Source organism: Xenopus laevis, chromosome 5S (assembly GCF_017654675.1).
Source record: "Xenopus laevis strain J_2021 chromosome 5S, Xenopus_laevis_v10.1, whole genome shotgun sequence".
Lineage (NCBI taxonomy): Eukaryota > Metazoa > Chordata > Amphibia > Anura > Pipidae > Xenopus > Xenopus laevis.
In genome coordinates this window covers 114,015,155-114,030,302 of record NC_054380.1, presented here as the reverse complement: position 1 = coordinate 114,030,302, position 15,148 = coordinate 114,015,155, and the positions used below count along the sequence as shown (strand labels likewise).

The 15,148-nt window shown below is 40.0% G+C and overlaps 1 protein-coding gene across 2 annotated transcripts in view; it reads left to right on the top strand.

Annotated features, from left to right (window-relative positions):
• Nucleotides 1-15,148, top strand: part of ngef.S (neuronal guanine nucleotide exchange factor S homeolog) — a 73,809-nt gene that overhangs the window by 56,471 nt on the left and 2,190 nt on the right. For both annotated transcript variants that reach the window (XM_018265843.2, XM_041564983.1), the window contains 9 exons: nucleotides 1,742-1,902; nucleotides 3,968-4,120; nucleotides 4,473-4,602; nucleotides 10,306-10,380; nucleotides 10,464-10,553; nucleotides 12,368-12,531; nucleotides 12,710-12,865; nucleotides 13,159-13,238; nucleotides 14,194-14,298. In XM_018265843.2, coding sequence (XP_018121332.1) covers nucleotides 1,742-1,902; nucleotides 3,968-4,120; nucleotides 4,473-4,602; nucleotides 10,306-10,380; nucleotides 10,464-10,553; nucleotides 12,368-12,531; nucleotides 12,710-12,865; nucleotides 13,159-13,238; nucleotides 14,194-14,298 — 1,114 coding nt within the window. The remainder of the gene's footprint in view (nucleotides 1-1,741; nucleotides 1,903-3,967; nucleotides 4,121-4,472; nucleotides 4,603-10,305; nucleotides 10,381-10,463; nucleotides 10,554-12,367; nucleotides 12,532-12,709; nucleotides 12,866-13,158; nucleotides 13,239-14,193; nucleotides 14,299-15,148) is intronic.

Genomic DNA, 15,148 nt, shown 5'->3' with positions numbered 1-15,148 from the left:
TTGTGACCTTTGAATCCCTTGTGGTTCCTGTAACCATTTTTGGAAACAAGACAGAAACAACTCAAAAGTTCATGAAAATTGTTGAGAAATAGAACTCAAGCTGAAATCAGGTCAAGACTTGGAATGGCTGAAAATAAGCTGCTGAAAAATGAAAATGACATCAGGACTTACCAACGGGCAGGTGTGTGGGAGAGCAGTTAGTGGAAAACCCTTTCTGCAGCCTCATCACAAGTTACATTGCCTTAATACAACTGAATTGTGCAAAGCAGAACCTTGATAAGCTGAAAACAGTACTGAGATCGAAATGATGAAACACAATTGGAGAAACACAAGGAAAGAAAAAAAGTATATTTAATGAATAAAAATACTTCTAACATGTTTTATTTTTTAAAATGCAACTTAATATGTGAAAGGGCTTATTTACTGGTTCTCATGTCTGCGGGTATCTCAAACCATGGTTCCGGGTACCCAAACCAGAAGAGCCATTGTATTCAGATGAGGTCTTGATGGCACATTTTCAGGATTTTGGTAAAAACCCTACATAGTGCAAATAACTCTATATATCTAAATAAAACATCAAGCATGTAGGGTATTTTCATCCTCGGACGTTTCTCAATGTTCTGCTTTGTAGTTGTGTAGCAAATAGTTGGAGGAGCTACATCAGTCATTACCGCTATAGGCTATTTTTGTTTTTTAGGGAGCCTAATTAAAGACATTTGCTACATTGATTCCTTCATACTATCACAAGACTGATTCCATGTATAATACCCAAGAACACATGGCAGGGTAAATGCAGTTTCAATTTAACACCTCCCAGGCCACGTATGAATGCAGTGTCAGTTTCCTATATAATACCCAGAACACATTAAGATAAATAGTGTGCTGATTTCATACAACCCAAAAAAAACACAGCGGGCAACATACAGTGCAAGTGGTGCAGTTTTCTCCTGATAGGAGCACCGGCCCAGGGTGTGAGGTACTTTTGGCACCGCCAATTGAATAGGCCTTTACTTCCTCTTTAAGACACACATGTCTAGCTATTGTTGTCATTTGGGAGGTTTAGCTTTAGAAGGATAATCTGGTTGTTGGTGTTCGGCAAATCATCTGTAGAGATACTTTGGTGCCATGAATGTTTTGGTCTTGTCCTTTTGTTTATATAACAATATCAGTGTACAGCCAAACTTGCCATAATAATACTACAATCTTTCCAGGCGATAACATCCCAACCAGAAATTCAGCTTCTACCTTTGTATGAACGGCCCATCTGGTAGCCAGCCTTATCTAGGAACCCTCATATTTTCAGGGTCTTCATGTTAATGATGTATTACTCTATATACCTATTGACTGAGCTCATGACCGTTTGTCTGGTTTATATAATAATACTTGGCATCATGGCCAGCTTTTGGATATTTTAGAAAGACAAGGATCTGGAACAAACCTTAAAATCCACCAAGTTGCACAGAGAACATAAAGATATGAACAGTTTTCATATTTCCAGAATACACACATCATTGACAGTCAATTATATATATGACAGAATATTGTTTGTAGGTCTTTCCTGGGAGGTTAAAATTAACTTAATGCTTTAGGTGTCATCATTAGGATCGTTATGAAACAAAAGGGATGGCTATGGTATTGCAGTTCACAACATGTGCCATTTGTTTATTCTGAAGACTTTATAGCACTGTAAGAACATGAAGGTGCAAATATTCTAAAATGTTTTTCTCATTCTCTGACACAGGCCATGTTCGAACTGCTGACCTCTGAAGCTTCGTATTACAAGAGCCTGCGCTTGGTGGTATCTCACTTCATGGACAGTGAGCGACTTCGAGCAACATTGCACCAATCAGAGATTCACTTCATCTTCTCAAATGCATTGGAGGTTTTGGCCACTAGTGAGAGGTAAAACTCAGGCAGGAAGAGTTCTGAAAAAATGAAACTTGAAATTAATTTGGTTTTTGGATTGTTTGTGTAAAGTGCATGTTTTCATACAGTGTATATATGGAATTATCTAGGGTCTATAAGAATAACCTAGACCATGCCAAGAGCAGATAAGCTGACATCAAAATGATGCTCTTTCAATACTGTCCATGTTCTTAAACTGCAGGAGGGCTGCTTCTTTCTAAAGTACATTCTATATTGGAGTGGGAGAGTTTGTGGTGCTGCTGGGTAATAAATTAGACTGCATTATAGTAATTAGACTGGGTGTTATTATTGTTGATGGCCTAGAGCAAGAGCAGCATGCACCCAGGTTAACATGAAAGTAAAGGACATTTGGAACGTCATGCAAATATGCAGTCAGGGTTTGCGTTGGGATATTGGGGATGTCAGAATAAAAGGGGAAATTGACAACTATTTGACTCTCCATGGCATTAGAAAAGTTGGAGTCCAGTAACATTTCGTGCTGCCCAGGCCCAGACTGGCAATCTGTGAGTTCTGGCAAATGCCAGCGGGGCTGCTTTATGATGCTCTAGTCACTGTGTAGGGGACTGGTGGGAGACTGGTTGGGCCTCTGTTTACTTGAAATGCCAGGGCCTATTTTGAGTTCCAGTCCAGGCCTGGTGCTGCCAAATGTGACTACAGTTTATGCTAAAGACTGTATATGTAGCAGCTCTGTGCTTTGTTAGATGCTACATGCCTACAGCTGACCTGTTAAGCACCTCTCCTAGAGATATCAATAATGCGAAATCCCTCAGGAATGAGATTTCTTTCTTACAAGTGCTCCGTTTGCAGTGTTTGAGCATGGCAGCAATAACCTCAGTCTAATTAAAATCTGATTCCTCTGTCCATTTATCCTGGGCCGGATTTACATAGCGGGCGCCCCTAGGCCCACTGCCGTTTGTCCCCCCTGTCCCCTACCCTTTATTCATGCAAATTTTCATGGAGATTGGATCTCCTGCGCATCCCCAGTGTTTTTGAACCAATGTGGGTGTGGTTGGGCAGCATGCCGCCCCCCTAAAATCCTGCCACCCTAGGCCCGGGCCTAGGTGGCCTTCCCACAAATCCGGGCCTGCATTTATCCATTCTATAAAGTGCATCTCTTGAGCATGACCCAAGTCCTTATCCATACACTGTGCTCTATTCTGCAGCCCTTTAATCCTGTTATATGATATACATATTCCTTACACTTGCCACTTTAGAGCGGAACAGAAGCTCTGATCTGATCATCCTATAATCCCTTCAGTGCTCTATGGCAATGGTGTTCTCTTTGGATGGAGCTGTGTCTCTTGAAAGGAACTGTTGCCTCCCTGTTCCCAAACATACATCTGCTGAGGTTGTACATCACTATTGTACATGGGCCTACATCAGCTCAGTAGAATGTTTCCTTTAAAACATGTCACAGAGGGCACATTTTCACTCAAATTAGACATTGCATTGTGAGCCATCTGGCTGGATCTCTTCTCAGTGACACTGCTCCATCAAGAACAAGATCTATAAATGTCCTCAGGCTTATTAAGGATGCCTTAAGGTGGCCATACTTTATTAGAGCCTCTTTGTAGAGGTTGTGAGTGGATCTTAACCCGATTTGCCCACTAACAGCTGGACTTTATTAGGTGTATCCGAATGTTCGGTCCTGGGGCCAAATGATCAGATTACAATGCTTTGAATGGGCGCCGACGATTTGGACTTGGATTGCAGAAAAAAATCAAACTTGCCCGATCGATATCTGGCTGATTTTTGGCCTGATATCGATCAGAAGGACCCGTTGGGAGCCCTAAGTATGGCCACCTTTAGACATTTGATTGGTGGCTTTTTCATTGCTTCACTATGGAGCTAAATTTTATTCTGGTTCATAAACCCATAGAAACCGACCAGCAAATAAATAAATAAAGAAAATGAATCAGTGAATTTAATCAAGCACTACTACTAAGTAAAAGAAAACTAGGAAATGAAAAGGTGTGCAACACAGACAGCTAAGTAGGTGTATCTCACTAATAGTATTGATTATTATGATCTTTGGTTTCAGGTTCCTCCTGGCCTTGGAGCAACGGTTTGAGGAAAACATTGTGATATCAGATGTCTGTGATATCGTTTATGAGCATGCTGAGAAACATTTTGTTGTTTACGTCACCTACGTGTGCAATCAAACCTATCAGGAGAGGGCGTACAGAAAGCTCCTGTAAGTTCTGAAAAAATTGAAATTTAAGGAAACATGTGCCTTTTTTTATTGTGCCTCCTGTTGTCTGTGTAACCCTTTCGTATTATGTAACCCAGAATGCTTCACTGGCTTCTTTTCAAGAATTCCTTTATCCCAAATGCTGCCTGCTTCCCCACTTACCTGCACAAATTACACTTAGGGGGTTTTGGGGGTCTGAATGCCAAAAACCTGAAAAATTCATATTTTTTTACTATAAGATACGATGCATCTCAGAACTGTCAAGAATTAGTATGATTAGTTTTTTTGCACAATTTTTCACCACATATTGCTTTACTCTCATTGCCCATCTGACTTCTCACTCTTGTATGTTTAGTCAGGAGAGGCCAGAATTTCGGGATGCTGTGGGACATTTGGAGACGGATCCCGTATGCCGAGGTCTTCCTTTTGCCTCGTTCCTCATCCTTCCATTCCAGAGGATCACACGACTCAAGCTTCTGGTGCAGGTACCAAAGTACTTTTGTTATGACCTTCTGTTGAGCAGTGATGCAAAATTGACATTAACCTTTGGACACCAGAGCTTGGTGGGCAGGTCTCCAAGAATCCCAATTTACACCCAATTTTCACTGGTAGTGATGGGCAAATGTGACCCATTTTGTTTCTCCAAAAATTTGCAAAACGTCAAAAAACTGCTAAATTCATTGAAGTCTATGGGCAACAATTTTTTTTGACAAGCGACAATTTTTTTTTCACCCATTTGTGAAACCTGGCAAAAGTTTTTTTTCATCCATTGGAGTCTATAGAAATCTTTTTCAAGGTGAAACCTGGCAGCACTCAACAGCAATTACATTACTTGCTGGCAAAGCATGGGGTAGGCACAGAGTGAGACCTGGTAGCCACGTCTGGACTGGGAGTCAAAAAAGGCCCTGGCATTTCAAGTATACAGAGGCCCAACCAGTCCCTTACTAGCCCACTCCACAGTGTCTGTCTATGGCATCTAACAGTAACCCCTCTGGCATTTGCCAGAACTCACAGATTGCCAGTCCGGGCCTGCTGGTAACCATTATAGCCCTATACTCACAGGTATAAGTAACAATACTTCAGTAAGCATCCAAGCCAACTGACTTTTACATGGTTGAAGTTTAACAATAGCTGTCTACTATAGGGGCAGCCTAAGGCGGCCATCGAAAGACTGACCATGGTCATGTATCTGCCCAATCACTTCAGGGGGCAAATGGATGGAGAGCGTATGAGGGGCCACATGTAGTATGGCCACCTTCCTATTAATCATTCTGACTTATTTCAACTCAGCGATTCTCTGGAACAACTTATATTCACAAGATCAGAGACTGTCACACACAAATGTGGTTTTTCAGGCTAAATACCACTTGTCAAGAGGGTGACAGGTGGATTCTGTTTATGTGAATGACAAGCAGCACGAGAGGTATTGGACATGTCTGCACTCATTGAAATACTTTACACTTAAACTGCATTCTAATAATTAGTACCTAATAATTAGTACCTGCCCAGACTTGAGAAAGATAAAACTACTGGACAAACATGCCTAATGGGGTCAGTGTTTACAGCTTTTTTGAAACGACAATGTCACTATAGTTATAAACTGCGTGTCACAATGGCAACAAAAACCACTCAAGCAAATGCAAATGAAATGCAACCTTACAGGTCTCTATCTTCCTCAGGATCTGGGGCTTTCCGGATAACGGATCTTTCTGTTATTTGGATCTTCGTACCTTAAGTCTACAGCAAAATCATGTAAACATTAAATAAACCCAACAGGCTGGTTCTGATTTCAATAAGGATTAATTGTATCTTTTGATACTATAATTTGAATCAAGTACAAGGTACTGTTTTATTATTACAGAGAAAAAGGAAGTCATTTTTTTAAAAAAAAAAAACTGGATTATTTGGATAGAATGGAGTCTGTGGGAGATGACCTATATGTAATTTGGAGCTTTCTGAATAATGGGTTTCCAGATAACGGATCCTATACTTTATGCCCTTTTTATTATTAAACTGTATTCCCCCATCCCCAGTCCTTTTAACCTACAAACTGTGTTTTTTTTTATATCCTAGCCATCACTGAAGAGACTATATTTGTGTTTCCCAAACCTTCCCTTAATAGAGTGCAAATTTATACAGTTCTGCATTGCAGTTTATTAATGGATTTGTGATTTTTTTTTTATTAATTTGTGTTATATGTTTCCAAGACCTGCTTTTTAAATCCCTTGCTTTGATATATTTATAGTGTTGCCTTCAATATATTAACAGCTACATATTTAAAAACTGTTCCAATTCCAGTAGTTAACATCACCAGGATGGAGAAGTAATTTTTCATCCAAACCCTCAGCACTTAAAGGGGACCTGTCACCCATACATGAAAATCTGTATAATATAAGTCCTTTAAAAATGAATCATGAAACCCAAATACTTTTTTTTATTAAAGCAACCATACTTATATACTCATTTAAAACATTCAGCTGTCAATCATATATTGCTTGCCCCTCCTCTATGCCCTAGGTATAGTGGCGGGGCAGGCAATTACTTTCACTTTCCATTCAGCAAGTCCTACATGTCACTGCACTTACATTCCCCCTCCTTGTTCAACATTTAATTTTGTAGCCAGTGCATCAGGGGCTCCATTATGGTGCATAAAAACAAGATTTTGGCATGATTTGGCAACATTTTAGCCTTAATAAGTGTCCACAAAATGGCTGCTGCCTGCTTAATGTGAATGTGATTTACAAGACTAAAATAAAGAAGATTAAAATCATGTAGATAGTGCAAGTGAAGTTTATTTTGCTTTACTAACATCATAAAACAGGATTTTTAATTATTTTTTAGGTTGACAGGTCCCCTTTAACCTTTCCAGTGCAACTTGCTGTGTTCCTCCCCCAATTTCATTACACATGTAGCTGGATAGAAAGACTTTATTGCGATTTATCTGAAGGAGAACAGATTTTAATACCGGCAAAGGGAGTGAACTGCAGAGTCTCTGGAATTTATTTTGTGCAACTGATACGTGTAGCTGGATAAACCCATATACAGCAGCAGCACTCGGGGTTATTTATTAAAATCAGAATTTACAGTATCTCATTATTTTCTAAAATACTCTGACCAACTTTGCACAGGTTATTTACCCTTATTTATAAATCCATTTTCACAAAAAAAATCCAGTTCAGGAAAAAAACGAAAATTCCAATTGTTTTTAGGATTTTCCACCCGAAAAATAATTTTTTTTTTTTGGATTTTTGCCCGAAACTCACTAAATCCCATTGACTTGTATACAACCTCGACAGGTCAGAGATGCCGGATTTTCGGATCCTGACTTTTTCCATTCTCGGGCATAATAAATCCCTAAAAATTCTAGGTTTTTTTTCACTAAAAATTTGGATTTATAGTGAAAAAAAACCTAAAATATTTTGAGTTTTTGGCATTCAGACTTTAAAAAAATTCCCCCCTAGGTGTCCTAATCCACACAATTGTGACTGTGATGGCGTATTAGTGGGTATGGATCCCATGCTGTTTAAATTCCAGTTGTCTAGGCCCAATATGTCTATGCTTTGGCCTTGCATAGGAATAAAGTTCTAAACCAATTATGTTCTCCAAAAAAGGTGGCGCTCACTAACTGCTCTGCTGTGCTGCCAATCCGGTGAGATCCTCTGTGGAGTATTACTGTAAAATTCCCGTAAGGGCATTCGGGAGAACTCTAATACCCAAGGGTGGCATGAAAGTCTTTAAGACTTTTAAAAACACATTTAAGTATCCTTAACAAAACAAAGATTGACAACGGCAAATGAATCACAAGCTCTAATCCCTTCTACAGCTAATGTGGACTTTGCCTAAAGAAAACTCATTTGGCAGCTCATTGAGGCAGGGATGTTTCACAGTAATTATATAACCATTAAATAGGAATTCTGAACAGGTTTCATTACAATTTCCATTCTAATCACCAGTGTATTTCTGCTATAAAAGCCAGCAGTGAAACAGATGAGTTTCAAGAGAGATCCAACATATTTTAAAAGAGATTTAGTATTTTTTTTGTACACATTTATAGGGTTGAAGTTAAACAAAATGAAAGGTCTGTTAAATAAAACAATGGAGCAAACTAGTAATTGTTATGTACCCCACCACCACCACCAAGCAGAAAAAACTGCATCACATTTACACTCACTACATGGTCTCCAGTCTACTCCTGTGTAACCCAATGCTACATACTCCCTGCACCTGTCACTTATGTCTATCCTTAAAGGGCCAGTAACATCAAAAAAAATTTTAAAAAACTTGTTAGCACAAGCAGAGTTTCTGTAAGTTATTTCTTGATAAAGGCTGTGCAATTTTACAATTTTTTCGTGGTATACTAACGAATTTTTAAAAAAATGTTTTTGATGTTACTGGTCCTTTAAGTGCTTCTTTTTATGTAAATACACCATGGGGGGGGGATGGGTGAAACGTGGTCTGTATTGACAAATAAAGGAATCTTGAATAATTGAACCTCAACAAACTCAACAAGTGTCCACAGAATTGAACACCAGCTCCATGCTCACTCATTATTGCAGCCAACTTGTTCATATACACGACAGGATAGTAATAATAAAACATTCCTTAAGCAAATTTTCATCAAAGGGGTTGTTCACCTATGAGTTAACTTTTAGCATGATGTAGAGAGAGTGAAATTCCGAGACCATTTGCATTTGGTTTTCATTTTGGTTCATTTCATTTGGTTTTCATTTTTTAATATTTGTGGTTTTTGAGTTATTTAGCTTACCACCCCTTAAATACATACATATTATAGCATCAGTTGGGGCATTGTCCCCTAGTAGTCTTAAAGGAGAAGGAAAGGTTAAAACTAAGTAAGCCTTATCAGAAAGGTCCAGCTAAATATACCAGTAAACCCCCAAAGTAATGTTGCTCTGAGTCCCCTGTCAAAAGAAACACTGCATTTCTTTCCTTCTATTGTGTACTCATGGGCTTCTGTATCAGACTTCCTGCCTTCAGCTTAAACCTCATTGCCCTGGGCAAGAGCATGCTCAGTTTGCTCCTCTTCCCCCCCCCCTCCCTTCTCTACTGTTATCTAAGCCCAGAGCAGGAAAAGACTCAGGCAGGAAGTGATGTCACACCATGTTAATACTGCAGCTCCTATTCTAAACAAACAGAGTTTCTAGAGCTTTTTACACAGGTATAGTAAAACATTCTACAGAATAAATATAGTGTTATATCTTGCACTATTGCAGCTAATCTATTGGCAATAAAATGCTTCCGTAGCTTTCCTTCTCCTTTAAGGTGGCCATACACGGGCAGATAAAGCTGCTGATATCGGTCGTTTAGACCAATTTGACAGCTTATCTGCCCGTGTATGGGGGCTTCCGACGGGTCTTCCCGATCGATATCTGGCCACCATATCGATCGGGAAGGTTTGATTTTAACCCGACTGACCCGTCTGAGCCCGTTGGCGTATCGTAATCTGATCGTTCAACCATACGGCCAAATATTCGGATTACCCCCGATATAGCCATGCCGTTAGTGGCATATCGGGGAAAGACCCGCTCGTTTGGCGACATCTTTGAGTTTATGGCCAGCTTTAGATATAGAGGCTTTCCCTTGTTTGCCTATGAGAAGTTCCAAGGTTGACTTCAGGCAAGGCAAGCCACATTATATGAACAATAACAACTGATAGCCGTAGGTTTCATGGCCAGAAGCAAGTTACTGCCATTTGAAGGGGTGCTATAAGCTGGAAACAATACTTTGCTATAAATGTAGTCTCTCCATAGGAAAAGAATCAAGCAATGGCCCTCTATATTTCTCTCCCACAACAAGATCCCATGGAAGGCAGAGACAGTATGTGACTTCATGTATATGAAATAAATAAGCAGCACTGTCTGGTTTGGTCCCTTCACTCCCCTCCACCATCACATAGCAAGTTGTATGGCCTGGGATAGGTGAAAAGGAATTTTTTACAGCAGTGGTTTAGATGTTTTGGGGTCTTAGATGGAGCCTTGAACCAGACAGATTTCACCATTGATGCAATAAGTGGAAGGCCATAGGGCAGCACATCATTAGTGGGATGGGAAACAGTGCAGCTCTGTGGATATTTGTGTAATACCTGCACTGCTGGTGAGACCAGTAGGAGACTCTGTGCAGTAAGATTAGTGTAAAGATTAACAACCCTGTATCTCTTTTTCTTCTCAAAGAATATTCTGACCAAGGTGGAGGAAGGCTCAGAGCGGGAAATGACAGCCCTACAAGCCCACCGGGAGCTGGAGAAGGTAATAATCGTTGTGTGGGTTACCAAAATGCTTGTTCTATGTGATGGATGGCTGTACTTACCCACTGCTTGTGTCTCTACCAGTTGGTGCGTGCCTGCAATGAGGGGGTGAGGAAGATGAGCCGCACGGAGCAGCTGATCAGCATAGAGAAGACACTCGAGTTTAAGATCAAGGTATGAAATCATTACCTGCTTCTACAAGGAACTTCATTGTTCATGTTTTTCCCAACTATAAAACACCAGTTCACCTTCTTTTATATTGTTGGTTTTAGAGTTGCACTGTGACATTTGCAGTACGTTTGCGCATTGCCCTTTTTTTAAACCAGTATATTTACAAGTAATGTAATAACAAGTTCAAGGTTTTCTCCAGGCCAAGCAACTTGTACCAAACAATCAGACATTCTCTTAGAGGCAGACAATCAGTAACTGCTACCTCCTATAATTGCTTTGTTAGGAGCTTGGAAGGTATTATCTTACTTTTTGTTTCATAAATATATAATTAGAGAATGTTGATCTGATTTGCCATCGCCCCAGGTGCAAGTACTAGAGCACTTAGGGGTGTCCTTAAAGGCCCATGGACCAAGAGCCAAGCCAAGAGCTTGCATCAGTGCAAATGTCTGTGCAATTTTAAATGGGAGGGTGTACAGAACAGCACTCTCTGGTACAAGGGAGCCCTATACATAAAGCTACCATAGGAATCCAAATGACTTGCAAGATATATATATACATATATGTAATATGAAAACCGCCAGAATCTTTGAGCCCCATTTTGCGTGCAAAGAGTTGGGAATTAGTCAACATGGAAATCTCATGCAAGAGGTAATTGCAATAAATGGGCGTACTTTGTGTCTTGCTACAAAATAATAAGGGGCCATCTATTTGTATAAATGGTCAGGGAAATCTGTGAATGGGCTTGACTTTGCATAGGTAGCACAATGTCCATTTAACTTTGCTTAAAGGATAAGTAAACCTGTAAAATAAGTGAATGCAAAATTGACGAGAGTGTTGTTCTAAGAACTTTTGCAATTTAAATTCATTATCTATTTTCTTTTTCACCCAAGATATTAAGGGAAATCTGTACTGTTAATATGAATGAATTTTGTTACAACAGCGCCACCTACTGGTCAGTTTCTGACCATTCTGACCACCAAATAGTCAAGGAAGTTGTCAGGAGAAAGAGGTCGCTCTGATGTTCTTCTGTTTTGAGAAAGGTTTCTATTTTTTTTCCTAAGCAGAAGAACAAGTAATGTAATAACAAGTGCAAGATTTGCTCCAGGCCAAGCAACCTGTAAAAAAACAATCACATATTCTCTTAGAGTCAGACAATCGTTAACTGCTACCTCCTACTATTGTTTTATTAGGAGCTTGGAAGGGATCATTTTACTTTTTGTTTCAGAGAAAGAGGCTGCTCTGATGTTCTTCTGTTTAGGAAGGTTTGAGAAAGGTTTCTAATTATTTTCCTAAGCAGAAGAACATCAGAGCAGCCTCTTTCTTTCTCCTGACAACTTCCTTGACTACTTGGTGGTCAGAATGGTCAGAAACTGACCAGCAGGTGGCGCTTTTGTAACAAAATTCATTCATATTAACAGTACATATTTCCCTTAATATCTTGGGAAACATAGAAAATAAATAATGAATGTAAATGGCAAAAGTTCTAAAAATAGCACTCTCATCTCATCAAAGTTCTAAAAATAGCACTCTCATTTTACATTCACTTGTATTAAAGGTTTACTTATCCTTTAAGGGGAAGTAAATAGATGATAACCATTAATTATGGTTTTTGGGATTAATATTTTACCATAACTAAACTGTGCATTTTCATAGGATTAACTTAATTTAGTTTCTGTAACTCTTTGGAATCCTGCTTTACAATATCTCTATCCTAACACAACATCACGATTGGGCAGCAATTGTCTCCATGGGCGCTTGTACTTTTTATTCATGCCCAGCTCCTGTCTTTGATGAAAGTGTCCCCTCTTTTGTTTCAGTCGGTCCCCATCATTTCTCACTCACGCTGGGTAATGAAGCAAGGTGAGCTACAGCAGATGTCAGGGCCACGTACGTCCCGCACTCTACGCACCAAGAAGCTCTTCCGCCCAGTCTATCTCTTCCTATTCAATGACCTTCTCCTGATGTGCAAGCCCCTTACAGGGTAAGAGTATGACAGCTGACAGTTGTGTTTCCCCACACCTTTGCTTATATTTGATGGGCAGTTTGCCTGAAGTCTGTTTAGGGCAGCTCCCTTGTTTAATTCATTTTGGGAATCTGCAGTATTTATGCGTGCAGCAGTAAATAAGTGACTTGTTGTGTTGTTTGTTGTGTGTTTCCAGGGAACGGTATCAGGTATTTGATGTTGCTACTCGGGGGCTTCTGCGTGTAGAGGAACTGGAGGATCAGGGCCAGACGTTGGCCAATGTCTTCATTCTGAAGCTTCTGGAGAATGCACATGAACGGGAATTCACTTACATGCTAAAGGCCACCTCCCAGTGAGTACTGACTCTCCAGGGGGTACAGTCCATTGGCTTCTTTTGTGAGAAATGTGATCAGAGGGACGACACTAAAGCATTGCAGCTCTGACAATTATCAAACATCAGTTTATGAAACAGATAATGGGAAAGATGGCTTTCTTTCCCATTATTGAGAGGACTAGTAACTGCTACTGACTGTATGCCACCAAGTGTTGTATCCCCCAATTAGTCCCACCACTTGTAGTGACGTCAACAGCTTTTCACCTATTGTGGCGTTAATGGCATATTGATGATATTTGTCTTTCTCTCAGGAGTGAGATGAAACGCTGGATGACATCACTGGTTCCAAACCGAAGAACCAAGTTTGTCTCAATGTCCTCAAAGCTTCTGGGTGAGTCAATCAACCACTGCAAACATGTCCCCTACAGATGTCACACGTCACATTATGGCACGACATGTCACTGTAACTATTTCATTGGATAAAGGCGTGTTAATGATACATTTAAATAAAGTGACACGGTGGACCTGCAAAACTCCAGGACCTTAAATTTGCTTTAGTGTTAAGACTTCTTGTAATTTTTAATTGTATCAATAGCACCTTATGGCATCAGGGAGAGCTATTTATAACACAGTTGCATTGCTTTACACATCCTTAGAATCTCTTAACGGAGAACTAAACCCTAAAAATTATACCAGCCTAACGTTTCAGCTTGTCAGTAGCAGCAATGATCCAGGACTTCAAACTTGTCACAGGGGGTCACCATCTTGGAAAGTGTCTGCGACACTCACATGCTCAGTGGGCTCTGAGCAGCTGTTGAGAAGCTAAGCTTAGGGGTCGTTGCAAATTATCAAGCAGAAAATGAGGTTGGTCTGTAATATAAGCTGATGCTACAGGGCTGATTATTAAATTCTGATGCTAATTGCGCTGGTTTCTGTGCTGCCATTTAGTAATTATCTGTATTAATTACTAATCAGCCTTATATTGTGACATTTCTATTCTATATGTACTGTATATTGTGAGTGGATCCCTAAGCTCAGTAAGTGACAGCAGCACAGAGCATGTGCAGTGAATCAGCAGAAAAGAAGATGGGGAGCTACTGGGGCATCTTTGGAGACACAGATCTTTACTGCTAAAGGGCTGTGGTTGCCTTGGGCTGGTACAGAAACCCAAAATATAATGTAGAACATTTCTAGCTACTTCTTTAATTAAGCTTTAGTTCTCCTTTAAGGAAGTTGTGTTTCATTTCTGAAATAATTCTTACTCTTTAGCATCCCCCTCTCAGTAATGATCCACCTTATTTAGCTGTCAGAATTCTCCATTGTCTTATACCTTTTGTTTGTAATAGACTGCCCTCAGGTCCAGTGTGTCCATCCGTATGTTTCCCAGGAACCCGACGAGCTGTCGCTAGACCTGGCCGATATTCTCAATGTCCTGGATAAAACGGAAGATGGTAAGTGCCTCTCGCTGTGACACGAGCAGAGCCCCCATGGGACTGTAATGTGCCAAAAAGCCTCATCACTGAGTGACAGGGAGAGGAAAGGAGGAACAGAATAAAGGGAAAGTGACAGGCTGCACATACAATAGCAATCACTGCTGATGGGAACAATCCACATGCAGGAAAACCAAAGGGAATGAGAAACTCAAGAAAAATAAGTTCCTACTTCATCCATCAGAGCAAGGGGATTAAACCAATCACTAAAACTTCTGGCTGAGACTGTTGATAATTATAGTGCAGATGTCGGCAGGCCAGCACCATGTGTTTCCTTATACAGGTATAGGACCTGCTATCCGGAATGCTAGGGACTGGGGGGTGGGGCTAAGGGGTCTTTCAATAATTGAAATCTCTATAGTTTGTGTGCTTAAATATAATTTAAACATTAATAAAAATATTTTTTTCTCAAATAAGGATTAATTATATCTTAGTTGGGATCAAGTACTAGTTACTGTTGTATTATTACAGAGAAAAGGGAAATCACTTTTAAAATGTTTAGCTTTTAATTTACTAGCAATTAGTGATGGGCGAATAAATTTGCCAGGTGCAAATTCACGTTGAACGCTTTGCCGCCGGTGAAAAAACTTTGCACATCTGAAAAATCGCTCGTATAAAAACCATTGCGCATCAACATTTTTTGGACGCCCATTGACTTTAACGCCGGCATCAAAAGTAACGCGAGCATCAGAATTGACACGGGCAGCACCAGTTGATTATATATATCTTAAAGGGCATGTAAAGTCTAAAATGAACTTAAGCCTAATCAAACAAATAATTTATGCTTTCAAAGTTGGCTACAGGGGGTCAC